Here is a 27,910-nt window from a genome sequence, read left to right as displayed (position 1 = left end):
ATAATTTGCAATGCTTTTATACTGCAACTTCAAAAGTTCAAAAAACAATGCAGTTGCTAATAGCTGCAGTTAAAGTGCACAAAACATTAAAGCAGTAACTTTCTGAACACAGATAACGGTAGCTTAAGTAGCCTACTGTCAGTCTAGTAATCAGGGCTGCATGTTGTATTTGAGAAATATCAGCATTTCCAATGTTTCTGGGTTTAGGCAAGCCCTGCGCTCACTCATCGTCACTCCACACACTGAAAACACTCTTTCACTGGCAGTACTTGTAGCAGGAATAGCCAACAACTTTCTACAAATCAATGCCATCGTCGGAAGCTTATGTTCACGGTCATTGTCTTTCCAGAATTGCAATGCATCACACGCTGTCACGGGCAGTGCCAAGTATTTGTCAAGTTCATGTCTTGTGTCATTACTGTCGGCCTTAGACAATGGAGTGGCAACTGTTTTTAAGTCTGCCAGCAAATCATACGATTCAAGATCAGCTTTATTCTTCTTTGCAGGAGGCAGCTTATCTGAATGACTGCATTCACTAAAGCTGTCTATATCTGTATTGCCTGAGTCCTTTCGTATCACCTGATTTGGTGAAGAAGAAATAATTTTGTCCACCATACTACGCATTTCTGAATAAACAAAATTGCGATCGTCTGTGTTGACAAAAGACAAGTATTTGTAAGAAGGAACAATAAGTGTTGATAGCTTGTGCAAAGGATGAATAACATACTTTTCATTCAAACTGGACAGAAAAACTGCCTTCAAATCACGCATACTGTCGCTGTCTGAACCATTGATCTTACAGACTGATCGAAGATAAAAAAGCATTGGCCATACATCAGGGGACGTCGGCACATTGTCATGTGACAATTGTAATGACCTGCACAACTAAGTCTAACATCGTTGCGATAAGCCGACTTCATATTACTCCCATTATCAGTCACAAATACCAAATTGTCACTTTTTATAGTCTGAGGGAAAAGTTTTTTAAGTATTTCAGTTGTCTTTGCTTTTACGGCAATGCCAGTCATAGACTCACTAAACTCAAACAATCCAACACACTTACTTATAAGGCAATAACTGCTGTTAATGTAATGTGCTGTAAATGTTTGATAAGAGTATTTTAGAATGTCATCGGTCCAGTGATCAGTTGTTATTGCGATATGAGTAACCCCAGCAAGTTCGTCTTTCAGCTTTCGAACACATTCGTTGTAGAACTTTGGTAGTAGTGTCTTAGACAGCGTTGTTCGATCACACGTAATATCCTCAAGTTTCACTGATCCATACTTCGATCCAATATCAATCATTGTTTGAGCAAAGTGACGGAACCCATCATCCTGAACACACGAGAATGGCTGAATGTCTTTTGCAATCATGTAAAGGGCTGCACGTTGAGCATATTCACAAATGTGTTTAGGAACCTGTAAAGTATAAAGCAATAAACAATAGACATTAAACACATAGCAATACATAATGGCCTTTTTTTTTTGTACTACAAAAAACATTGTATTTCTAAAATATTGCTAACAAATTGTAACAAATATATTTTGCTATCAATGGTAGCAAGTGAAAAGTTAAAACAGTAAATAGGAAAAAGCAAGATCCGCAAACTATATTTATTAACCTCTGTCTTTTTAGGTAAAAAGCTTGTCATTTTTAATTGTCCAGGTTCTGAACTGATCTTATTGATGTGTGATGTATTATGTCTTTGTAGTATGACCAATTGGCACAGACAACCATAATCCACACTGCTTACAAACGGCAAACTCCTTGACAACCTGTTGATCATAACATGATTACTCACAGTTATACAAAAATCAAATAAAGTGTATTATAACTAAGGTCAATTGACTCTATTTAGCATTTGATATTCAACTAATTATCAAACCTGAATGCTGCTCAGTTTGACATTGTGTGCAATATGCAATGCCTGAGAGATGCAGGTGATTATTGATTTATTGAAATATTTATAAAACTAAATAATTTTATATGCAGTAAGTATAGCTACAAACCTCATCCCCAACTTCAACGCAACGGAAGCATGTCCAGCATTCACTCTTTGTCCATGATGCAGGTACTAAGCGAGCCGCTCCGTCTGTTATCAATTTCTCCAACACTTTTTTAGTCCATTTACGAGTTAATTAACTGTTACTCATTATTACTACAATATTATGTAAATATTGCAATCATTAATTTACTAAGATATGAATAAAAACTCAGAACATTAACAACACCTCAATATTGCAAATGTTTAGAAACAACATTTCGATTTTGGTTGGTAATGTTATGAATTGTAGACTTATCGCGAGGTTAGAATTATTTTGTTCTATTTCCCATTTTAAACGTTGGGAGAAAATTTTTCATTTTTTTCTAAAAGTGAAAATTACTTAAAATTTTAGCTAGTTTTTAAAGAAATAATAACTTATGCTTTAAATAATTTTGATTTAAACAAATAATTTAGAAGAAATTTAAAAATTAAAATATATTTTAAAAGTAATTATTAATTACTAAAATTACTAACTCATTTTCTTCCAACACTTAATATGAGAGATAGAACAAAATAATTCTAAACTCGTGGTATGTTATACATTAGGTAATGAATTATGTTATGTATGTTACACATTAGGTAATATAGCATGTTATGTATTGTAGTGATGTGCGAATTGCAAAATTTTCACTTTTTCAAGCCTCTATTTAGCTTGGTTAGGGCAAGAACAGTTGGTTTGATTCGGTTTGTTCACAACAGTTTTAAAGTTCAGGTTCGGTTCGGTTTAGTAACAACGAAAGTTCGGGTTAGGTTCGGTTCTGTCGTAGATAAGGTTCTAGTTCGGTTCGGGTTCGGTTCGTTTCCCATCTCTAGTTCGCTCCTACGTCAATAAAAATAGTCTTAAATTATTCTACTTTAGGCTAATTCATAGCTTCATCAGCTATGCAAACATTTTATGGGCAAGTACTCAAGCGGCAAAGATTAAAAAAATTTATAGTCTACAAAAACATGCCTGCAGAATCATTTACTCAAAAAACAGGCGTGAAAACGCTAAGCCCTTAATGAAAGATATGAAAATGATGAATGTGTTTGAAATAAATATCTACCAGCATTTAATTTTCATGTATCGTTATAATCACAATATCTCTCCTATAAGCTTTAATAACAAGTTTAATATAAATAAAAATGATAGCTATAATCTTAGAGCGAATATGTCCAACACATATAAACTGCCTCGGATAATAAACAAATATTCAGAGTACAGCATTCTATATCGAGGTCCAAAAGTATGGAATACTTTTCAAAAAGGATTCAAAGGTACGGTAAATTCGTTAAGTTCATACAAGTTTTTAACAAAAAAAGAAATTTTTAAAATATAAGAAACGTTTTTGGTTAATGATACTTTGAATAATTTCTCATAAATCTGTTTTTGTTTTATTTCTACTTTTGTTGGTTGCTTATCAATTTTATTAGCGAATTACGCGTTTTATTACGATATTTTATTGAAATTTTATTACGCATATTGTAACATATTACGATATTTTTTTGAAATCTTGTTATAGGGGCTCTATGAAAAGATTGCGATAACGTACTGTCATCCTCATCTTCTTTGAGCCCCTATCTGTTTTACTTATTCTATTTATTGAAATTTTATATTACGAAGTTGTAAAATCTTATATTATATTAAAACAGAGAAAGATAAAAAAAAAAAGATAATTTTTTGATTCTCATCGGAATCGGAGAGGTTTGCGTTTATTTTTAGAATTTCGACAAAATATTTGTTAATTTGTCGGCGTGTTTATTTAAAAATTTTAAAAACTTTTCTAAAACTAACAATATTGTATTAAAATTTACAGATACTAAAATATAACTCTGCAAAAATTGACTTAAAAATTAAAAATTTTGCGTACAGATGTCATAAACATATTACAAAATTCATTCTAAAGGATGATAATTTATATTTTAAAAAACTTTCTGGTATTAAAAATTTTAACATCATTCAAGTTAAAAACTTTAAATACTCATCTTTCTCGTCTTAATTATAAATTAATAATCAAATGACGAGAAATTAAATGACGAGAAAGGCTGGAAAATCAAGGAAGTTTAATATCCCATATTATGCTAATTTAAAAAACTTTTCTATCTCTTCCCGAGTCGATCAAAAACGCTTCCCGATTCAACAGAATGTATTAATTTAGTTGGAGCAACGCTCAAAGACTTTTTTAAAACACGACTTGACGAAGCCTCGACAGAGGCCGAAGTCGAAAAATCATTGTTCGTTGAACCGAGGCGATTGAAAACAGCGGATTTATTTGTTGTAGGTTGTTGAGCCTAAAAAAAATAACTCTATGTTCATCCAAAATTTACAATTACAAGACCAAAATCTGAAAACTATTCAGTAATTTACCTGAACTAAAATAGGCGGTTTTTCAAGGCGATCAAATATTGAAGTTGATTGCTTCTTGCGGTCCAAAGTCTTTCCTTGAGCTAGTAAAAAACACATAAAACAACGCAATTGCTAAGGGTAAATCATTTAAAGATACTTCTGACAGCACCTTTTTCCTTAAAATGTGCGAGGAGAGTAGGAGAGGCGGAGAGGAGGGGGGGGGGAACTAACGATACTTGATTGACAAGCCGGCTACAAAAAGTGTTAATGACACCAAAAAGATCGCATAAAATAGCTTACCTGGAATAAGTGTCACTATTTTCTGTGTAGATTCTGTTAATTTTTTCGACTCAGTTACTCTATTCTCTGTTACTTTTTTAGATTCTTTAGGGTATTTTGAAGTTATTTTTGAAGGGAGCTGAATTGTAAAAACTGTGCCTTTAGTCTTTTGTTTTAATGTTGCTGCTTCTTCGAGTCTTTTTTTCTCATTTTCTTCTTCTTCCTCCTTTTTCTTTTTTGTACTTGATTCATATTCAGAGAATCTATCTGACAATGTTTTTCTACTGGTTTTTGATTTAGTAATAGAGCTGACTTTAGAAGAACTTTCTTGCTTGGAAGCTAAATGTTGAAACACTTTTACTACTGTTCATTTAAAGAATTTTTTAATTGTTATATAATAGTTGTTTAATTTAAAAAATATTTAAATTATATAATTATTATATAACAATTGCATAATCTAAATAACAATTAAAACGCAAATAACAATTACATAAAATATAAATAACAATATGAGTGAAATATAGAAATCTTTTAAAAACACCTACAAGTTCTTTCCTTAACGTCAACAACATCGTTTGATCTCTGATTTGCTGATGATACAGAACTAACCAAAGAGGAAGATGAAACATTTGGCATACTTGTGGTACTGGTTGCTACTAAACTTGCATCTTTTTTTTTGGGAACTAATTTTGTTTTGATAGCAACTTCTGGAGAAGGTGAATGGTATCGAGACATCTAAATAACAAATAGCAAAGCTTAACAAAACATATTAAGTTAATATTAAACAGTAAAACTTAGCAATATGTCAATAATAATAAACAGTGAATATTAATAATAATAAAACTTGAAGAGATATCTAAATAAGACTTAGGAGAAATAAATTTAAACAAAATTTTTTTATAAAATAATCGCCCAAATATTATATTAGCAGATGGAAAATAGCCCTGCAACATATTGTCCAAGTGCAAATCCAGCTCCTTTTCCGTCTCAACGCTAAAAACGTTTTTCAGAACTTAACCTTTTTTAAAAATATGGTTTAAATACCTGATGAACATGATTTATAAATAATACAAAATACTCTTTTCGTAAATATGTATATAGATACATGTAGCCAAGGTTTGGGATTTCGATTTAGGTGTGAGTTATAAAATGTTACTTTTATTACGTTATCCTTTTTATTTGTCTTAATCTCGCGCTTTATTTTCTTTTTATTCTAATTCTTACATTAATTTAATAATTCTTTTATATTATATCTATAATTATTATTTTCTAGATATATATTTATTATTTGAAAAATTAATTATTTTAGGCTGTCAAAAACTTTTTTTATTTTCCTTTTGTTTTATTTTCAGAGTTTAATTTTCTTGTTTTCTAATTTTTTAACTCTTCCTCAGTCAGTTTCTACTTTTTCCTTTTCTAATTATAAATCATTATAAAAACTTTATTATTCAATTAAATATGAGCTAAACCATTTTCTTGCTGTTAATGTATGAAATCTTAATTCACATAAAAAAATAAATCAAAATATGTTGAAATTCTTTAGAAAAATTATATAGTATACATAAAAACAAAAAAATTGCACAATTATAAAGGAACCGTTAGAATTCAAAATATTTAAATAAAAAAATAAAGAATAATAAAAAGAATAATAATAAAAAGAACATATATATATATATATATTTATATTTATATTTTTATATATATATATATATATATATATATATATATATATATATATATATATATATATATATATATATATATATATATATATATATATATATATATATATATATATATATATATAAATGCAAATCCATCCAGCAGGATATTTTCTGATCATTTAAAAAATATTATTTTATTAACATAAGATGAAAAAGTTTGACTCAACAAATGTTTTGAAATTTTTAATTAAAACAACAGAAAAACCTTTTTATCATTATTTCCTAATTTGTTTTATTTAATACTTTAATCTAAAAGATTGTAGAGACTTTCCCCAACAATATCTTTTTTGAGCCCCTGTTTGTTCTTATAGATTTCTTTGTAATTTAATTTACTAAATAATTTGTAATTTTTACTTTTTGAAATCAAACAGATCATATAAGAATCGTAAAACATCAATTCAATTTAAAAATCATCAATTCAATTTAAATATCTCTTGTAAACATAAAAATATTTCAAAATTTAAATCTGATAATTCAAAAAACTTTAAAGAGTTGCACATTGAATTTTGTAGTTAAAAAAAATATTTTAGTCAGTAGAGTAAAATCAAGCAAAAAAGTTTTTGAATTTTATTTTTTAAATTTTGAGGTTAGAAAGAAAAATAAAAATGAATAATTTTGTTCAACTTATCTGTAAATAAGATATCTTTTTATCAAAATATTGCATATTTAAATCAACATATAACGTATTATATAGCTCTTAGATAGGAGTATGATACAATTCGAGTGATTTCAATCACTTTTTTCAATTCAGTTAAATCTTCTGAAACCAAATTATGTTGGTGAAGTTAATCATTAAAAATGTGTTAGAACTGTTATAACATAACATAATACTAAATTTTTATTAATTATTAAATATTAACAGTTAAACAAATATACTATTTTATAGTATATTTGTTTAACTGTTAATAGTATATTTATATATTAACAGTTAAACAAATATATATATATATATATATATATATATATATATATATATATATATATATATATATATATATATATATATATATATATATATATATATATATATATATATATATATATAATATATATATATATATATATAAATTAAGCTAGAAATTATAACTTCTTATACTTTAACCACTTATGTATTTCTGCATTGCAATAAATACATATCAATACATAACAATATTTAGAAAATATGTTATATTAATAAATTGTATCAAAATTAACAAATTATAATATTTTAATGATTACATAAATTAATTTGACTACATAAACATGTTAATAACATAAATATCACTAACACAAAAGACATTTTGTGTTAGAGATATTTCAGTTAAACATGAAACCTTTCATATTTAACTGCAATGATTATGTATTACAAAAATGTTTACTTTTTATTATTTTATTTTTATTATTGATATTTTATTTCTTTAGTTCTACCTTAGTGTTCTACCAACTATCATTGATTTACTTTACATGGCGTTATATAAAGTCCTTTTATGATTTATATCTTGCAAACGGTTCTTCAGTATTTTCATAGATCTGTATATCGGCTTAATCAGTTTTAAGATTTAGACGTATCTAGATTACCTTTAACTAACTTTTCTCACCTGCCTATTAAACTAAAGGGGGAGGGGTTTTTAAAGGGAAGGTGTAAATAATAATATATAATATATTATATATTATTATTTTAATAATAATATATAATATATTATATCTTAGTATAATATATTATATATTATTATTAAAACTTATATAATATAAGTTTTAAAGTAAGGAACTTTAGTCATAAACCTAAAAATTAGATTTTAAAATAAATAATTTTTCTATCATTAACTAAAAAACATTGAAGGAAAGAGACCTATAAAGAATAAGTACAGAAAAAGTGTGTGACTCACCATAACCTGTACTTTTCGGGTCCAGACAGCTAGTTATATAATAACTATTACATAATCAAATTTATATAATAATTATAACTATAAATTTAGACAAACATATTTTGTTTTCTTTTAATTTTCAAAAAAAAAAAAAAAAAATGAAAATATTAAATTATTTAAAAGGAAAATATTAAATGAAAAAAATTAAACATAATTTAAAAACCAATTTTAAAAAGAAGGAAATATTTTAAACCTCTGTTTGTTTTGATCTAGCATAACGTAGAATGGCAATAGAATCACCCACAGCTTTAATTCCAAGGTCACGAAGTACATCCTACATAAAATATATATTAAAGTTATAGTTAAAATAATGTAACAAAAATAAAACGTGTTTGGTGTAATTAGTGATTTGGCGTAATTGTAAAAATTTTTATATAAATATTTAAATCATATAGAATAATTATCTTAAAAGTTTATTGTTCTATTGCACGCAACTTACTACCTATTGCATGCAACCTCCATTAAAATTACTACTACAGTTTTATACTTAGGATTTTTATACTCAAGATTTAAAAATATATATATATATATCATATATTTACAACCAAACCTAGTAAAAAAAAAGAAACAATTCATGAGACATTAACAAAGAATTAATAACCTTAAATATTAATGCCTAATGGAGTATTAGTTTTAACAATTACACAGGTCTGCAAAAAAAAATTTTAAAAAAGTTGTTTGAAATTTTACAACTGTTTTTTATGTATATCTCATCGCTGATTTCGAAAATGCAATCCATTTTTTTATATCACGTCAGGTTTTCTCACAAAAAAGGGATTATTTTAAAATAAAAAAATAACAAAATTCAACTAATTTTTAATATTTTTCAAACGTTATAGAATTTTATTTTATGTATAAATCAACTTCTAAACTATATTTCAAGAACACTTACATTTCTCTTTCAGCTTATAAGTCCTTTTAAGAACATTTTTGCTGTCAAAGCTTCTTTTATTGCTTTTCCGGCTGTGGACTCGTTCAGGATCATTCTTTCTTCAACATCCAGTAGTAGTCCGCTATCATGTTGACATTCCATCTTCCCTGATATCTTCTTTCCATTTCCTTGATGTTTTGGTGAAATCTTTCGCCTTGCTCTTCACTTAAATCACCAAAGTTTGCAAAGGAAGTAATGAGCCATTGAATAAATTATTTCTCTTCCATTGACTTGATTCCATTGACATCCAACCAGACTGGAATGTCATAAATATGGTGTTTGGTGTTCCCTTACACACCAGTCCTTGTACAGATAAGATATTGATTTTTGAACTGCAAATGGTGACAGAATAGTACCAGTAGCATTGACACAATTACTGACTGTGTAATTAATTTTTTTGTAGTTACTAACCAATTTTAAAGGGTGTTTAGCACCAAGCCTGCAAATTATATGCTGTTTACTTTGATTGCCTAAAAAATCAAATTTCGTCAAAATTCCACAAGTTGCATTAAGTGCTATTGTTGATATTTGCTATAAGAAATTGTATTTGAAGTGTATTGAAATAACTTATTATTTTGTCCTTGGTACAACAAGAAGCTCTGAGAGACGAAATATTGCCTGCTATTCTGATGCTTAATTTATGACTCCATTGTTTAGTGAAACTATAATATCATTCTTGTCCTGGTATATCATTTGGTGGAAACAGATGACTTAGATTTGTAGATACCAAATAACCTTCAATTATTCCGATGACATCTGCTGAATTCCTAATTGGCTAAAGTAATAAGTACTGAAACAAGAACAAATTTTAACGCTGTAATTAGCATGGCAGTTGCACCTCTACCATGTGATTGGACTTTGTTGTGCACATGCTTGTGAAGAGCTGCCTTTGGTATACTGTATGCCTCTGAAGCTTTACTGAGTGATATTTTTGATTTGTTCTACTGCAAGTCGCAGTTGCTCTTCAGTTTAAGTTGTTTGCGTTTTATGAAGTAAGTATGAGTCATTTTTGTTTTAAAAACTTTTAGATGGATAGCATATTAATGATCATCATTAATTAAAACATAAATAAATATTTTAGCAAGGCTAAAATATTCATTTATGTTTTAATTTAGCCGCGTTCATCCTAATGCAGAAAAGTGCATTAGCATGTTTACTCTTCCCTCGAAAAACATTCATCTCGCCCACATGGTTTTTTGTTCATGTTTATCCAGAACAAATTCAATTTTAAAAAGAGAACTATGATCGCGATAAAATTTTCTACAAAAAATTTTAAGTTTAGTAAAATTTAATTTAAGTTTTGAAAATTTTAAAGTCTGTCAAGGTAAAAATAAAGTTTTTAAAACAGTTGTTACACCTTTAGATAATTAAGTAAATTAGACCTCATTATAAATTCTATAGAGCTAACAAATGTATTTAACAAATGTGTATAAAAAATAAATTATGTTCTACTTTACACAATAATTTCAAAGAATCAAGCCTTAATATTAAAATGACTAAATTATAGGAAACTCTAGAAACTTTAGAGTTCTGCAAAAATAGTTTACGTCAAGAATACAGCTGATAACTCTGATGCAATGATAAAAATATTTTTTGTCAAAATCTATTGAAAGTTATTATTGCTTTAGATTGGAAAAATAATTTTTTGTCACCTGATATATACAAAAATTCTGGAATGAAAAAATGCTATATTCTTGCTATTGAAGAGACGATCTCAGAGAATAACAGCAATATCCAAAAATTATTAGCACTTCTTAAACTTGTGAATAAAAGTGAATTTTAGTCTGGCATTTGATATAAGTGTGCAAACAATGTTTTTGGACTTTTGAACCAATTTGGAAAATATGCCAACACAATAGAATAAACCTAGGTAACTATGCAGAACAATGTGGGGAAGCTGTTCATTACAAATAAAAAAAATATTGAATAAACTATAAAAGAAACATAGGATGCAAAAATTATGGAGAAAAGCTAAAATCTGCTGAAGGGAATTTTAATTAAACAAACAAGTTAATATCATTTGCGTTATAAATGTATTAATATTAGTATTAATAGTTTTTTAAAAAATAAAATTAATAAATGTAAACACTTTGGCTTGACTACCATAATGGCTCAACAAAAACTTAGTAAGAAAAAAAAGCAAAAAATTATACAATTTAATTTTGAAAAAAATAGATGCTTAAATAAATTATATCACAGTGTAATGCAGCGTAACATGATATGACAACACTGTGATGTAATACAGTGTAATACCTTAATACTACTGTTTAGGGATGCTATTGGATTTTAGAGACTCCTAATGATATGATATGCAAAAAACCATTCAAGGTTAATATGTCTCAGCAAGGACTATAACAATAGTTCCAGAATGTATATCACAGAAATTTTTGACACAGAGCTTCTAAAACAATTGAAATAGCCCCAGAATGTATATCACAAAGTTTTTTTGACACGGAGCTTATAAAACAGAAAAAAATATATAAAAAAGATTTTTGAAGAAAGGTATTTAGTTATGGTATTTATTATGGTACCCTATTATAAGCTGAATTTAAAAGTTTGAAATCAAGTAAAATTATTTCAAGTATCTCAAGAAAAAGTCATTATAGCTTAATCTCTAGTAAAAACTAATTCATTTGATGGAAATGATAAAAATTTTTACCACGTTGTTTTTAAAACCATTTAGGCAAAATTTTACTTTTTTTTTAAGCTATGAACTAGCAAATCTTGTCTTTGCTTATCTTAAGGTACTTCTTTTATCAATGATTTTATAACGTTTAAGCATGTATCCCAATACATTACTAAACAAAATACTTTACTATGACTTAGTAAGAATGTTTTTGGTACCTACTAATAGCTTAAGTTCAAATATGATAAACACTGCTCATGATACAATTTAAACATGTTTAAATTGTATCATGAGCAGTGTTAATCATATTTGCTTGCTCCTAAATGTGCATGATTTTTTAACTCTGTATATACAAGTTTGTAGATTTTATTTTGCAAAATATAAGCTAAAAGCATTCAAAATTTAAAAAAGTAAACAAAATTGATAAATTAAGAAAATTGTTTAAAAACACCGTCAATTTTGGAACAAGGAGATTAAAGAGGAAGTGATATGACTTAAACCTACTATTTTCATAGCCACATATTAAAAAAAAATATTATTGGGTATATTATAAACTTCTCCTGAAGTAGTAAATTTAACACTTAATGTATAATAATTTTATGATGCAGCATAATAATTTTATGGTGTAGTAACTTTATATTATAATATAGTTATTATCACTTAGGTAGCAGGTTTAACAATCCTTAATAAATATGGCGTCAACTTTATGCTCAAAAGTAATTTTAGGTAAAATACAAAAGCTACACTCTCTGTCTTTATAGAGTATATAAGCAATATGGTTCCACAGTGTAAACATACCATCAAACTACAAATATCTTTTTTTTATATGTATGTTTTAAGTTGGATAAATCACATTTGAATAAGACAGTAACAAGTTGTTTTATTTTAATGTGGTGGATCAGGTATAAATGAATCATTTAAAATGCATTTTGAACAACTTGCGATTTGCAAAAAACTTTATCGCAAGTTACAAGCAATATTTTTTAAAGTGTTTAGTGAACAAATTTGTAAAAGTAAAAGAAACATTTGTCATGAAGTGGCACCAGTTGTGGTAAAGTTAGCTAGATTAGTTAAGTGTATCATCATACACTGCAGTAGACTTTGAAACTAGAAAATTATTATGGGATATCTTATTTAAGCTAAAGATAACCTTAAACTTTATGTTTTTTTTCTTAAAATAATTTCTTAAAAGGTGATATAATTATTTTCTGCATTTAACATAATGGATACTAAATCATTACTAAAACTTATACCCAAGATAGATTTTGAAACTAGAATTCTGTAACTACCTTTTTTTTGTTACACTGTGCTTTTTTTTTTTAAATTAAATTCTGTTTGATTATGTGCTATACAAATTTATTAAAATCTATCCCTAAGGTAGAAATTCCTAACATTTTTATAGAGCCTGATTCAGGAGAAAGTGCTTTTAAACTAAAATTATAAAAATGTACCTGAACTTTCTTGTTTTTAGTAAAGATACCAACATAATGTAAATAGTCATATATAAATTACTAACTAATCCAGCTAAGTAAACTTTGTATAAAATATAAACATTTCAAATAAATATACTCTGAATATATGGTACTAAAGATTTATATCTATAGACATCTAGTTATAAAATCGATGAAATGTTTGCATCTATAACATATTTTCATATAGCATATTCAAACTATTACAAACTCTGTCACATAACTACATTTATTAACTGTTAATGTCTTTATTTTATGTTATATTCATTATTTTTATTTGAAATACAAAATATATATGCAATCCAAAACAAGCACAATATGCTCAAAACAAGCACAATATGCTCATACCCAAATATGCACATACCCAAAACAAGCACAATATGCTCCTGGGATTTCAATATTTATCCCAGAATATATGCAACTTAACTATAGCAAAATACAATGTTTACAATTTGATGCACTCTAAAGTGAAATACAATGTTTACAATTTGATGCACTCTAAAGTAGGATGAGCACTGGTATAGATAGGAACCTAAGTGTTATAAGAAAAGGTCCATGTTTCCAGACTAGTTAAATACTATGACTGCAGTTAAATACACTGTAGCGATCTGTTAATAAAGTATGCCATTTTTTCAAGTTACTATAGAAAAAATAAAGATGAAATTATACTTCAAGAATTTATTTTATGAGCAACATGTTTCTTGAACAGAGGTAAGCATGACTTGTTATGTTTTTAATAATTTCTTTTTACTTGGATTTAAATTATCACATTAAATTTAGTGCAACTAAAACACAAGTTTTTATTATCGAGTCAAGGACAGTTGCTTTAATAAAAAATTAGTAGACATCGGTTTAAATATTAAGAAATTAAAGAAAAATAGTTATCACCAAATTCTTAAGTAAGCTCTTAAGCAAATGAGAAGAAATATAATACGACTATTCATTACTACTTTAATAAAAAAATGTTTCTATTCTTTTAAAAGTTTTTATTTTTTAAAACTTCTCAAATATTCAACCAGTAATTCCAACTAACTTTTGGCACTCATATCATTTTTAAATAATAAATCAGAAAGAATTATTTTAACATAAAGACAAAATAAGTAAATATTTTTGTTGAATTTTATCAGTCATGTCTGACAAACCAAAGTATTTCTCAGACAGACTGTCGGGAACAAAGTTTGTTATTTCAAGCCCTGGTTATAAATGCATGTGATATGATTATCAACAAATCACAAAGGCAGTCATTTAAACACATTGCAATTTCTTTGCTTGAATCTGTTTTCACACATTTTAAATATACATTGCATTTTCAAGAGCACAATCGATATCAGAAGTAAAATTTTTCATTTTAGCCTTCACAAAAAACAAAGTATTGAGTGATATCATAACAGTAAACCCATAAACATTATAATGCAAATTCAGATTGGAGCACACAAACGAAAATTGATTGGAATGAAGAATTACCTTTTCAAAATATGATATACAAAAAACCATTCAAGGTAATATGTCTCAGCAAGGAATACAAGAATTGAAATAGCCACAGAATGTATATCACAGAATATGTATATCACAGAAAATGTATATCACAGAATATGTATATCACAGAATATCACTAATTTAAAAAATACAGCTGGCATTAACACAAAAGATTTTATTGGTGTGATTTAAAAATTATCTGCCAGAAACTGAATGACATCAATGAGGTATCATCAGCAAAAATTCAATTATCTAAATTTATATCCAGATTTGATTGATTTTATTTCATAAAACATACTTCAGAAATATATTTTCTTACAATGATTTCAAGATGCAGTTTTAAAATTAGAAGTGAAAAGTTTTAAAAAGTTTTACAGTGCATTGTTTACAAGTACTAGCAACAGAGACCTTTCAGTAACTTAAGAAAACGTACTGATGATTAACCTGTAGATAAGATGAGCCTGCTACTTGTAATTTAGGAAGATGCTAGGTGGTAAAAGAGTAACACACCAAGAAATATATGAAACATATATTTCTTAACATAAGAAATATATGTGTTATTTGTTAACTTCAGAAATTTACTTGAGAATTCCTATTTTTAAAGATATGAAGTATCTGAATACAACTTTCAATAATAAAACAACAACAAACAAATCAATAAGACATTAACAAAACCAAATATTATTTTTAAAATCATTAGTAAATTATTGATTGTTATTATTAAGTCACTATAACAACAGAAAATTTATTACAGATTCAAAATGTATTATAATATAATATTATATAAATATTATTTTATAATATAATACTTATATTATAATTATATTACTAATAAATACTACTGCCAACCAAGGTGAAAATATCTAAATATTTATTTAAAAATTTAAACTATTTAAACGTTTTTTCAGAGTATACACTAATAAAGATTGATTTTCAGGTTTTACTTGAGCATTAATCTATTTTTGAAATGAATAAAAAATAAATAATCTATTTGGACTGACAATGAATAATACATACAGTAAACTTCTGGCTATTCAAACTTCCTTGAAATATAAAAATTTGTTTAAAATAACCAAAATTTAAAAAAACTTTAAAATTAACTTTAAAGCCTTTAAATTGCCATTAAACTTTCATAAAATGAATTAGACATTTGGAATAAACTTTTATAGAATGAAGTAGATGTTTGAAATAAACAAATAAATTAATAATAAAACATTAACAAAGAAACAGATTTGGTTTTATTAACATGCTTGTTAAAGAAATCCCTTAGAGCTGAGACAATTTGTGTTCATATTTTAAAAAATGTTAAAATAAACATTTGGGTTCAACTTTTTTAGTTTAAAAGTAAATAAATGCATATTAACAAAAAGCTAAAATTGTTGTTTTAGTCGAAGTTCACCTTCCTCATTTTACTTTGGATGTCAGAGTCTTTATAATATATGTCGCAATTTACAGACTTGATCATTTATTTCATGCGGTTCATGTATGAGACGTTATTGTACATTTTTTTTTTTAAGATATTTTTTTTTTTTAAAGATAAGTTTTTCTTTCTCCCACAATCAGCAAATAATATTTACTTGTATAACTTTTGACTAAATTTCCAAAAATATTCGTAATGCATTTAAAAATAAGATATATATTTGATTTTTAGAGCTAATTAGCACAAGTTATCTTTAGCAATCGTAAGTATAACTCTTTATCAAGATTTTGATATTAAAAACTAGCCTACTTTTTGCAACGAAATATATATTATTTATCCAATGATTAAGAATTGTATTATACTTTTTTATTAATATCGCGTACATAAGTTTTAAATATTTTATATTACCTGTAGCAATATTTATTTTAACATAATAAAGGCAATCTTTTTCAAGTGGCATAGCTTTACAGTATCCACATTTACATAATTGTGGCCCCCTTAGCCTTTAGGAGGTGAATGAATAAAAAAAACAACAAAATAAAAACAAATGACAACAATTAGTAAACTGTTATACTTAACTATGCTACGGGCTAAACATTTTAACATTATTGTCTGATTTAAAACATACAGATTAAGTTGAAATGACAAATTTTAACAAATTTTTGTTTTGTTTATTATTCCTCACCTTTATTGAGTGTATTAGGGTCAGGGTTGGGGTTAAATACATATTTGTATTTGTATTTAGTCAAAATAGGCAAATTTTACATATTTGTATTCATATTGCAGTTGAATAAAAACTTCTTAAATATTTGAACTTGTATTTGATTGGAATGTATTTGCAATTCCATAAGCTAGGTTAACCAGTGTTTTTTTGGGAAATACCGAATGGTTGTTGGGTTTTTTTTTTCATTTTTAAGAGATATTTGTTAAAAGACTTGTTTTTTTTCTTCTACTTAGTAAACCATTTTATCAGTATTATCTTGAAAAAGTCTTTACATTTTTTCTTAACCTGAAGTACAAATATTTGTATTTGTATTTGGAAATCTAAATTAACATATTTGTATTTGATCAAATGTATTTTACCGCAAACCTGGCTAGGGCAGTTCGAAAAAACAACATTTTTTAAAAATATTATGTCATCAGATATTTTATCATATAGTACTATGTATGATAAAGTATGATAAACATATTTAAATTAAAAACATATATAATCAACTAACCTTGTCCAATGCACTCAACATATCAAGGCGCATTCTATTGTCATAGAATATTGTTGCATAGCTAAAAAATTTATAAAATGCACTCAATATATCACGGCGCATTCTATTGTCATAGAATATTGTTGCAAAAAAAAGGCAACAATACTTTATGAATTCAATAAAACAATGAAGAAGATAAAAAGTTACTTTTCTGCAATTTTTCGTGGTATTCCTGCCTCACGAAAGAAACTTTCCCAATTTGATTGAGAAGATACTAAAAAAAATATTTCAAATATTTTAAATATAACTACATTAAAAAAAATTAATAATATAAAGATAAAAGGACAAAATTATACAGCTTTAAATTTTTGTTTCATTTTCAGTTTGATTTGGTTTTTGATTAACAATTAAATTAGAAAGTAATTTTACAAATATTTCCATAAAATTATTAACACAATATTCATTAGGATTGTTCATAATATTTTTTAACATTTTAATAATAATATTGTTTATTGTTTATCAATAATATTGGCTTAAAATTTACAAGTCTGTTATTTCACCTCAAATTAATTATTTGGCATTCCAATATATATATATATATATATATTACCACAGATATATTCTTTAACTACACCACACTCTCCAAAATTGGATCAAAAAAGAAAATTGCATACCTAATATAAAGATTTCTAAAACAAATTTAAAAGTTTTTTCTTTTGTAAAGAATGAACTATTATTAAAAAATATTTTATTGCTGGTGGTGGGAACTAGCAAAAAAATATTTTTTCATAATAGTTCATTTAGCAAAAAAACATTACTTTATTGATAGTAATAGAAAATACTTAAGCTTTGCTTGAACTAAGTGTTGTGCATGTACTGTTAGTGAGAAATATTTGAAAAAAATCAAATATTGTAATTTTTTATATATAAAATGCACAAAAACTGCACGATGTGCAATGGGATGCCAAGTTATTAAGCTTCTGCATTACAAAGATTTTACTTCAAAAAACTTTGAGAATCGAAGTATTTTTCGAACTTTGAATTTCGAAGTTTAAAAATATGGACTTCGAAAATACAGAATTAGATTTTTTCGAAGTTGAACAAAATGGTCCTTATAATTGCGTATACAATCAAAGTATTTCGAAGTAATGAAATTCGAATTTTTCAATTTTTGAAGTTTATATTTTCAAAGTTCAATTTTTTTTCAAAGTTTTTTTAATTAAAAGTTTGCTATTTTTTGCTTATTGCACATTGTATATTGAATAAAAACTAATTAATTTTGAAATGTTTTTGTTATGTAAATAATTTCTAAATTAAAGTTAATATCAAGGTTGGCAATGGTTAGAGCGGTGTTTTTTACAAATGAGTAGCCGTAGGTATCAATTTTGTTTACCATTTCATTGAAGTGATTTTTTTTTTTAATATATATTAAATTTAATTAGGAGTTTTTCTAGTTTTATTGTAGTATTGTTGTAACCAATGGAAAGTAATTAGTAAAATGTTCAACTTAGTTTTTAAAGTACAATCAAAGTATTTCAAAGTAATGAAATTTGAATTTTAATTTTTCGAAGCTTATATTTTCAAAGTTAAATAAATGTTTAGCAGATAGTATGGTTTGTTGAGCACTAATTTATAGATCTAGATTTAGTAAATACAAGTTTTTAACAAAAACAATAATTTACAACTTTAGTTGATTAAATATCAGAGTAAATAAAAAAATATTCAATATATTATCAAGAAACATTTAGTTAAGCAACTTGAAAAAAAACCTCTTTACAAGTTAAAAAATGGCTCCTTTAACAAAATCATTGTGGAAAGAGTTTGACAAAATAAAGGCTCCTGATGACGCACCTCCAGGTGAGCGTGATCTTTCTGGAAAGTGTAAGGAATGCGGAGGAATTTTAAAAATGAAAAACTCATCAACTGGTGCTTTAAGGTCTCATTTAAAGTGTCACAAAGGAATTCTTGCAAGAGTGGTAGCCTCTGAGCTAGCAGAAACTGAGCAAGATGATGCGAATTCATTGGAACTTCACCAAGCTTTGGTTGATGTGGACGAATATGAAAAGAACCGTGACGGTAAGAAAATTTAAAATACAGGCGACCCTTGTTATGTCCAATCTTCTTATAAAGCTTTAGATGCTCATAAATAAAGTTTAACTGTTTCAATTTAATTTTTTTCAGATTTCATCAACAGTCCATCAAACAACACTCCTCTGAAAACACACAAACAAAAGAAGTTGTTGCCAGCCCAATCCACACCTAACAATTCAATTGTTGGATACTTTCAGCCCAAAGTTTCAATTTTTGACAAGCGCCAACTTGACTATGATTTCGACCTACTTGAGCTGTTGGTGAGCTGTTCCCTATCATTCAACATTGTTGAGACGGAAGGATTCAAAAAGTATGCGGCCAAAAGGGGACCCAGGATGACGATCAAGTCTGCAACAACTTTTTTAAGGTGTGTGTGTGTGTGTAAAATTCTTACCTAGTACAGCATGCTGCTGTCAAAAATAAGTTACTGCTGTAAAAACGTTTGCATGGATAATTGTAATTTGAATTGAAACTCTGGCATTATATATATTTAATTGGTTATTATTATTTTATTTTTTAGACAAAACTCCCATTGCTTTACGGACAGGTAAAGCAATACATTTCTGAGGAATTGGCTAGAGAACTCAATGACTGTGAAGGCCTTGGGGCTTCGACAGACATGTGGACAAGCAGAAGCAACGATTCTTACATATCTGCAACACTTCATTTCATCAACAAAAACTTTGAACTGAAAAAGTTTGTTCTTGCTTGCCAGCCATATAGTAGCCAAAGCTTTGGATAGGTTATGCAAACAGACCTTTCTTTTCTGAGAGCCAGCACTCAAAGGATTGCTGTGCACGATTCAGCAGCTAATATAAAGGCTGCAATTCTGAAAATAGAAGAGATTACAGACTCTCTGCTTTGCGCTGATCACTTGATTAACTTAGTGCTGCAAAAAACCAATGAAAAGAAAATTCTTAGGTCTTCAAGCCACAATGGGACGTCCCAAACTTCTGAGGAAGACGACAACGACATTTACAAGGCAATCAAACAAGCCCAGGATCTCTCTGCAAAGGTTCACAGAAATTCAAATTGTCAAAATGACATAAAAAAAAAGTGTCAAGAAAATGAAGGTAATATTAATAATATTTTGGTCTAATATTGAAACTTTTAATTTAATAAAAGTATTTGGTAAAAATTAACATTACACATCTTTTAAACACAGAAATATTGTCCACCCCCTCCTCCTCCTCACACATGCAAATAATTGTGACACTTAATATTTATTTTTTGTTTTTCTATTTTTAGTTTTTTACGTCAAGATCATCACAGACTGCTTGACTAGGTGGAACTCAAAGTCTATGATAATCACCTCTGTAATTCGGTTGAGAGAAGTCCTTGAAGAATTGAGAGACGGTAAATGTAAATTTGCTAATGTCATCCCCGTCAGAGAGTCAGTTTTTACTTTTGGCAGAAGTTCAACCCATCTTGGATTCATTCCGGAAAGTCAGCAAGGCCTTTTCTGCTGACAAGCATCCTACACTTCATGTTGCCTGCAGCAAACTGATCAACCTTCAGATGAAGCTAAACTCCATTGCTCAATTAGACATACAATCTGCCACAAAAGTATGATGATTTGGAAGGGCTCAAGGACAGGTTGGTGAATGAGCATCCAAGTCATCAAGAATTTTTGTCTCAAATCAGGAATGCTTCCCTTAATCTGACAGGGTCTGGCTTTGACCTTGACGAAGCTAAAAAAATGACATTAGAAATGTCTGGAGAAGAAATTCTGTTCAAGGATGGAAAGTCAAAAATTGAAATTGAAATTGAGTTAGACACATACAAAGGTCTCCCTCGCCCCGATTCCTCAAACACTGATATCCTAAAGTGGTGGGAAACCCATGCAAAAATGATTCCACTACTTTCCCAAGTTGCAAGAAAATACTTGGCCATTCATTTAACTTCTGCATCAAGTGAAAGAGTTTTCTCAGCTGCAGGCAGAGTGGTCACTGATTCAAGAACAAAATTGGATCCCCAAAATGTTGATAAAATTGTTTACCTCAAGACCAACATTGGAAAGATGAATAATGCACAATCTGCTTTGACAATTGAAACAGCAGAAGAAGAAACAGAAAGGAAATCCAAGACTTTTTTTTTTTTTTTTTTTTTTTTTTTGTTATTTCACCTCCCCAAGGCCTAGAAGGCCACTACAGATGAGGAGGCTACTTAATTGTGGTTATAACCCTCTCTCAACTCTATAACTCCGAAACACGAACCTTGACGAACAAGGCCGCTGCGCGGAGAAACAAGTTGAGCGCGGTACTACCAGGGACGTGGTGGGGATCGAACTCGGAACCTCTCGCTTATGAAGCGAGCGCTCTACCACTACACCACTACTTACCAAAAAGATCAATCTGCAGTCACTCCACTACAACAAAACAAGAGGATCCGAACAAACAGTGGTTCCATTGATATTTCTGATGATTAAACTTAATTTGTACATCTGTAAATTGTAATACAAATCATTTACAAGCAATAATAGTTGTTACAAAGAATAAAATCTAAAAAAAATTTTATATATTTACTTTTCTGCTTTGCTTAATTTTTACAATCTTAAATCCATTAAAAATGGTCTAAAACTGAGTTTGATATACATCAGGAAAATTTCGGAATACTTCGAAAAAAATTCGAAAAAATTTTGAAATACTTCGGAAAAAAATTCGAACAAGTCCAAATTTGCTTTGATTGACTTCGAAACTTTGACTTTGATTTTAGTAGTTACAAATGTATACTTCGAAACTTCGACTTCGAAAGACTTTGTCACCCGTAATGCAGAAGCTTACAAGTTATGTGGCTAGCAAGTTGTTGGAAATTTTACAAATTGGTGGCAGTGACTCAATTTTAAATACTACTAGTGTAAAGAGTTCAATTAGATGATTTATTTTGTTGAATAAATACCCAACACTAAATTAAAAAATTAGTTTCAGGTATAGCTGACAGTGCAAGAGTTAATTTTGGCGAACAATACATGAATGAATACTACATATAAGAATTTGGTATCTCTGAGTAGTAAATGACCAGGGCTGGTATTTGACTGTGGCCAAGGCTGGTTCTACGGACGGTACTGCATAAACATTGGTGCATATTGACTTTTTTTTATATATCATATCAATATGCACCAACATTTATACAACCCCAGTCATAAACCCGGCTTTAGCCCGGGTCAAATACCAGCCCCGGTCGTTTACTATCTCTGAGGGTATCATTTTGCAACTAGTGAAATAGATTGAAACTATTAATTTAATTTTGATAACTGGTTTTTAATTTTTTTTAAAGTAGTAGCTTTCTTGATTGCAGAGGCCCCTTTGACTAGAAAACTATAATTCCGAACAACAACAACAAAAAAGGTTAGAGTGTACATTGTGACAAAATAGAATGAGTGGATACCTTTTAAAAAGTGGGATTTTAATAAACTTTGTAGCAATTAAGACAACTATTCTCTTGATAAAAATAATATCGAGATGATGAAATGCAAACTGTAAATCTAGTTAATTTATAGAATAAATTTAAACAATAAATTCATAGCAGTGTAGAATATATTGTACAAGCCAAAAAATTTTAATGTACATTAAAAACTTTTGGCTTGTAAGGTAAAGCAGGGTTACTTTGACATATGAGTAACATTGACATGTATTAGATTAAATGTTTTTACCAGTTAACTATTGATTATTGTTTAAATTAATTTAAAAGATGTTGTTGCATAATAGTAAGTGTAAATAACAACACAATACAGAGGGCATATATTAAACTAATTTCTAGTTTTTTTTGCTAAAAAACTTTAGTTTAAAGAAAAGTAAAACTTAGTCACCCCATGGGCCAAGAATCAAGCAAAAGTTGGCAAGATATCTAACAACTGATGAATTTTTCCAATTACATGAAGTGGAATCAAACAAAGCAAACCCTAAATTAGAAGAATAATTCTAAAAAAAAAATGTACCAATACATAAAATGTCAACAGATCTAAAAAGCGACACTTGCAAAAAGTTAAAATTCACTTGCTAGGGTATCCATTATCCTGGTTTTTTATGTAGAACGCAATGCAAATTTTAATTGATTTGCACTGCAAAACAATTACCATTTGGATTGCGTTCTAAATAAAAAATTTGCATTGTATGTAAAACTAAGGCAATAGTCACTAATCTGTGAAAAAAAATAATAATAATAAAATTAAAAAAATAATAAAAATAACACTATACTCTTCAATCTTTTTCATTTGGCCAAAAATGACAATATTTTAAGTTTTAGCACTATAGGATAAGTCTAATACAACTAAAACTTTAAACTGTGCCTAAAGTAACCAATAATATTAAACATAAAAAACCATCCCCACCCCCACCCCAGCTTGTTTCTAATTGTCATCTGTACAATCATATTGTAAATATGATTGTATAGTTTTTTTGATATTTAGCAAGTATGATCCCTATAGTAAGTATAGCAAGTGTGCTCTGGGTATTAACTGGCTATGCTCTCATATTGTTTTGTTCTATTATTATTTAAATGATATGATGTTAGAAAATAGAAAGCAAATATAAATTGCTTTAATATTTTCAATACAATTTATTTTGAAAAAAAAGTTTATTCCCATATTTTGACTATATCAGCTTTTAGTCAACTTAGTTGATTTCAAAAATGCATTAGCCGATTTTAGTCCACTTTAAAAAATTTATTCGTTGATTAAGTTGACAGTCGAATTATTTATAAGTCATAACAACACTAGAATAAACACCTTTTTAATATTGCAAGAAATTAATGTAAAAAGTCTGATGCTTTTATTATTTTTTCTTTCTATTATTTCTAGTTTACTGAATCTTGTAGCTTATCTTAGAACTTAGGCTCTAAAGACTTTTGGAAAATATTCAACATTGTCATTAACAAAGGTAAGTCAAACAATTAATCTCTAAATTATGGGACTGATCTTATTACTTATTACCTCTTCCAAGAATAAGGCTAAACTATTTACTAATACCATTTCTTCTATTTAATTCTTGGATCTAATGGCAATACTAAACCAGCCATTCCAGTTAAACAGGTTAATCAATTGTTAGGCATCCAAGTCATTCTGGCTTCCGTTGCTAAAGTCATTTCTCAATTAAACTCTTTTATGGCTTCAGACAACATTTCTGTCATAGTCTTTGAAAAGTGTTTCCTAGAACTCTTTTTAATTGTCTTTAAATTATTTGTTAAGTGTTGACTGAATCTTGTTTTTAATATTGTATCTTGTTGCATATAATATTTAGTTGCAACAACATAGTCACAGTTTTTTAGATGTTTTGAGACCATTTCAGAAAGCGCAAAAAAAAACTTGACTGACGGGAGACAATTACTAAAAAAATTAACTAAAATATTAATGAATTCTTAATGAAGAAAAAAACTTATACAAACTACTACAAAGTAAATTACATTTAGAATTAATTATTTCTAAACTACTCTCTGATATTTTTTTATAAAATTAGGCAACTCATTTTTATAGAAAGTAACAACTTAGTATTAATGCTCGTTTAGTAAAGAAATAAATTTTTTTTAATTTATCAAAGAGTATAATATAATTCTTTATTCAAGTATTTATGTTTTATTTCAACAAGATTCTAATAAAATTAATGGTAGTTGAACTCTGTAATAAATAAAAAAGTAAATATTTTTTTATAACCATTGTATGGTTTTGTAGTTTGCAAAGTATAAAATATTTAAAACAATTCATCTTGTAGATAAACAAAAGAAATAATTTAAACATTGAGTTACTAGAGAAATATTATAACAATTTTTTTCTTTTAGTGTCTTTAAAATGTTTGAAAAAATAGTGATGCACCCAACCCCTGAAATAGCGGTCTATAATGATCAGTATCCAAACTGCAGACTATGTTACATTTACTAACTTTATATTTTACTCAAGTCCATCAGTTTATTTTACTATAACATATTATAAATTAATATATATGAAGAATATTACATTCTAAGTAAATTATAATTTTATTTTGTATTTTGCAAACTAGAAGCAAGTTTTTATTGCATTAAATTATTTGAAAGCAAACTTTTATGGTTAAACTAAAAAGTTAAAAATTATTTATTAATAGGAAGCGGAACTGCTTCACAAAACCGCTGATGATGTTTAGTGAGTGGGCTTTTTAATATACATGTAAATTTGTATTCTGTATGGACCTCTAGCGTGGTGCTGGTTCACCAGTAAGTCACTTAATATAAATGTATATTTGTATTTTGGTCACCTGTAAGTTTCTGTATGTTTATTTGATTATCAATTTTATTAACTTAGATGACTATTTAATGAGTAACTTTTTTAATTTTATTGAAAACGCAGTTGTTGTTGAAAGTTTTGTTTTTATAAAATTAATTGTATGAATTTTTCAAAAGATTTACATTTAAAGAAAAAAATCATAGATAATTAAAAGCACACGATTAATGTTTCACATAGTAACTTGTGAAGCAAATTTTTATGCAGAAAAATATCTCTGTTACAAATGATAGACTGGTATTAAACCACTCCAGCTGCTCCAGCTTCACATAATTGAAACTCAATCAAGAAGTTCAGGCTAATGAGATTTTTAACCTTCTTCAATAATATGATTGTGTCAATCAGGTGTTTGCAGTTAATTCAGACAACCAATTGCAACACTGGTAAATACTATGTAGCAATAACAACTAATTACAACATACTTTGGGTTATCTGTAGGCCTCATATATATGAAGCCTACATTTCACATTTCTTAAAAATTTATTCTGCGCAGTGACCTTGTTTGTCAAGGTTCGTGTTTCAGAGTTATAGAGTTGAGAGAGGGGTATAACCATAATTAAATAGCCTCCTCATATGTATGGCCTTCTTGCCCTTGGGGAGGTGAATTAACATTAGGAAAAAAAAAATGTAAGTGTTAAAGAACCCCCAACCTACTTTACTTATCCACTTCATAACAAAACCTTAGTTATAGATTAATAACTAATAAAAAGCTCAACTCATCACACCTGGTATTCAGATTAACATGAAAAATCAAAAGTACAAAATAAGAATTTTGTAGACTGATATTATATATCTCTGAAACATTCATTTTGATACATTTGATTAATAGATACTGTTAAGTTAGATAATAGATACTATTAAGTTTTCAATATTTTTTTGCTATCAATATAGAATTTTGTAACAATTGCATTTTCCATAGAAAGCATGAAAAAAAAAGGAAAAATCAACCATGACCTAATCCTGTTGCACAAGACCTTGGATCCAGAAACTTAAAATAAGACTATTTTAGTGTTAATAACATAGATTGCTAAATATAGTGCTCTTGGTTTTCGACTTATATTACAATATGACATAGACTAATGGCGCCCTATATGCATTGCTCATTGCCTATGAAAAGGAAATTGGACACCCATCAATAGAATCAATGGTACCTCTCTTTTATAAACAAAAAAGTTAAAAAACTTTAAATACATTGTGAAACATTGTCATTTTTTATTAGAGCTGGATTTATTTTAAATACAATAAATATAAAATTGGTGTTTATATTAACAAAAACAAAAACCATTCTAAGAATTATCATAGTTAGATAATGCTGTATAGTAGTTTTAGATACATTATTCCTAATTTTTTAACAACTGTGTTATTTTAGTATAGCTATTTGCTTTCATTCCAAAAAATCTTTGATTTAGTAGAAAAATTGAGAAATAGTAAGGGATTTATTTTGTGCAAGATCAAATTAAAACTTGCATAAAGTTTCAGAACTACTTAATTTAAAAAAATTTCATCATAATAAAAAAATCTTAATTTATAAAGTAAAAAAATTATTGAAAAAAACCATTTAGTTTTATATTTTTATCAACACAAAAAATAATAACTAACCCATAATGTAAGTGAGTCGATATTGAACAATTATCTTTCTGTATTTAAATATGAATAATGTGAAACACTTTTAATATGCACTTTTTTGCTAAATGAATATTTTAAAGAAATTATTTGATAAATTGATTAAATACTTATTCACATTAATAAAATTATAAGACTTCATATGTCATCATTTAATATACTTGAGCTAAATATATTATTAATATACTAAAACTACAATAACAAGAATAACAATATATAATTTGAAATAAAAGTTATTACATTTCATGGTTATTTACAAATATTATAAGTTCTAATCTAAGGTTAACACCAACTAAATAATAATAGCAATCATATAATAATATTAAAATAAAAATAATGAGGAAAATTATAACAATAATACTATTAGATATAATATTGAAAATAATATGATTTTATTTGTAACAATAATTACAAAAATAATAATTAATTAATAATAAATAATATTAAACAATATTATAATTAATAATGATAGTATTAAAAATTATTAACAACAAAATAATAATAAAAAAAAGCATTAGCAAAAACAATAACAATCCACAATATGTCTAACA

General features: G+C 27.4%; 1 protein-coding gene across 1 annotated transcript; it reads right to left on the bottom strand.

The window, feature by feature from the left end:
• Window positions 1-3,761: 3,761 nt before the first annotated feature.
• On the bottom strand, window positions 3,762-27,432 carry LOC100198425 (uncharacterized protein C19orf47 homolog). Its single transcript, XM_065805481.1, has 8 exons — window positions 27,336-27,432; window positions 17,606-17,672; window positions 17,420-17,480; window positions 8,471-8,551; window positions 5,195-5,384; window positions 4,671-4,988; window positions 4,392-4,471; window positions 3,762-4,315 (listed from the first exon to the last, which is right to left on the bottom strand). The coding sequence occupies exons 1-8, from the start codon at window positions 27,337-27,339 to the stop codon at window positions 4,124-4,126; spliced, it is 993 nt and encodes a 330-aa protein (XP_065661553.1). The 5' UTR covers window positions 27,340-27,432; the 3' UTR covers window positions 3,762-4,123.
• Between the last annotated feature and the right edge of the window lie 478 nt (window positions 27,433-27,910).

The sequence above is a fragment of the Hydra vulgaris genome, chromosome 09, assembly GCF_038396675.1.
Source record: "Hydra vulgaris chromosome 09, alternate assembly HydraT2T_AEP".
Taxonomy (NCBI): Eukaryota; Metazoa; Cnidaria; class Hydrozoa; order Anthoathecata; family Hydridae; genus Hydra; species Hydra vulgaris.
The sequence above is the reverse complement of the archived record's forward strand: the minus strand, read 5'-3'. Positions and strand labels throughout refer to the sequence as shown.

Coding starts and splice junctions, on each gene's coding strand:
- LOC100198425 (XM_065805481.1), bottom strand. Junction 5,385..8,470: donor CTAGATCAAAACAAACAGAG/GTTTAAAATATT, acceptor TTTGTTATTTAG/ATGTCTCGATACCATTCACC. Junction 4,316..4,391: donor AACCGCCTATTTTAGTTCAG/GTAAATTACTGA, acceptor TATTTTTTTTAG/GCTCAACAACCTACAACAAA.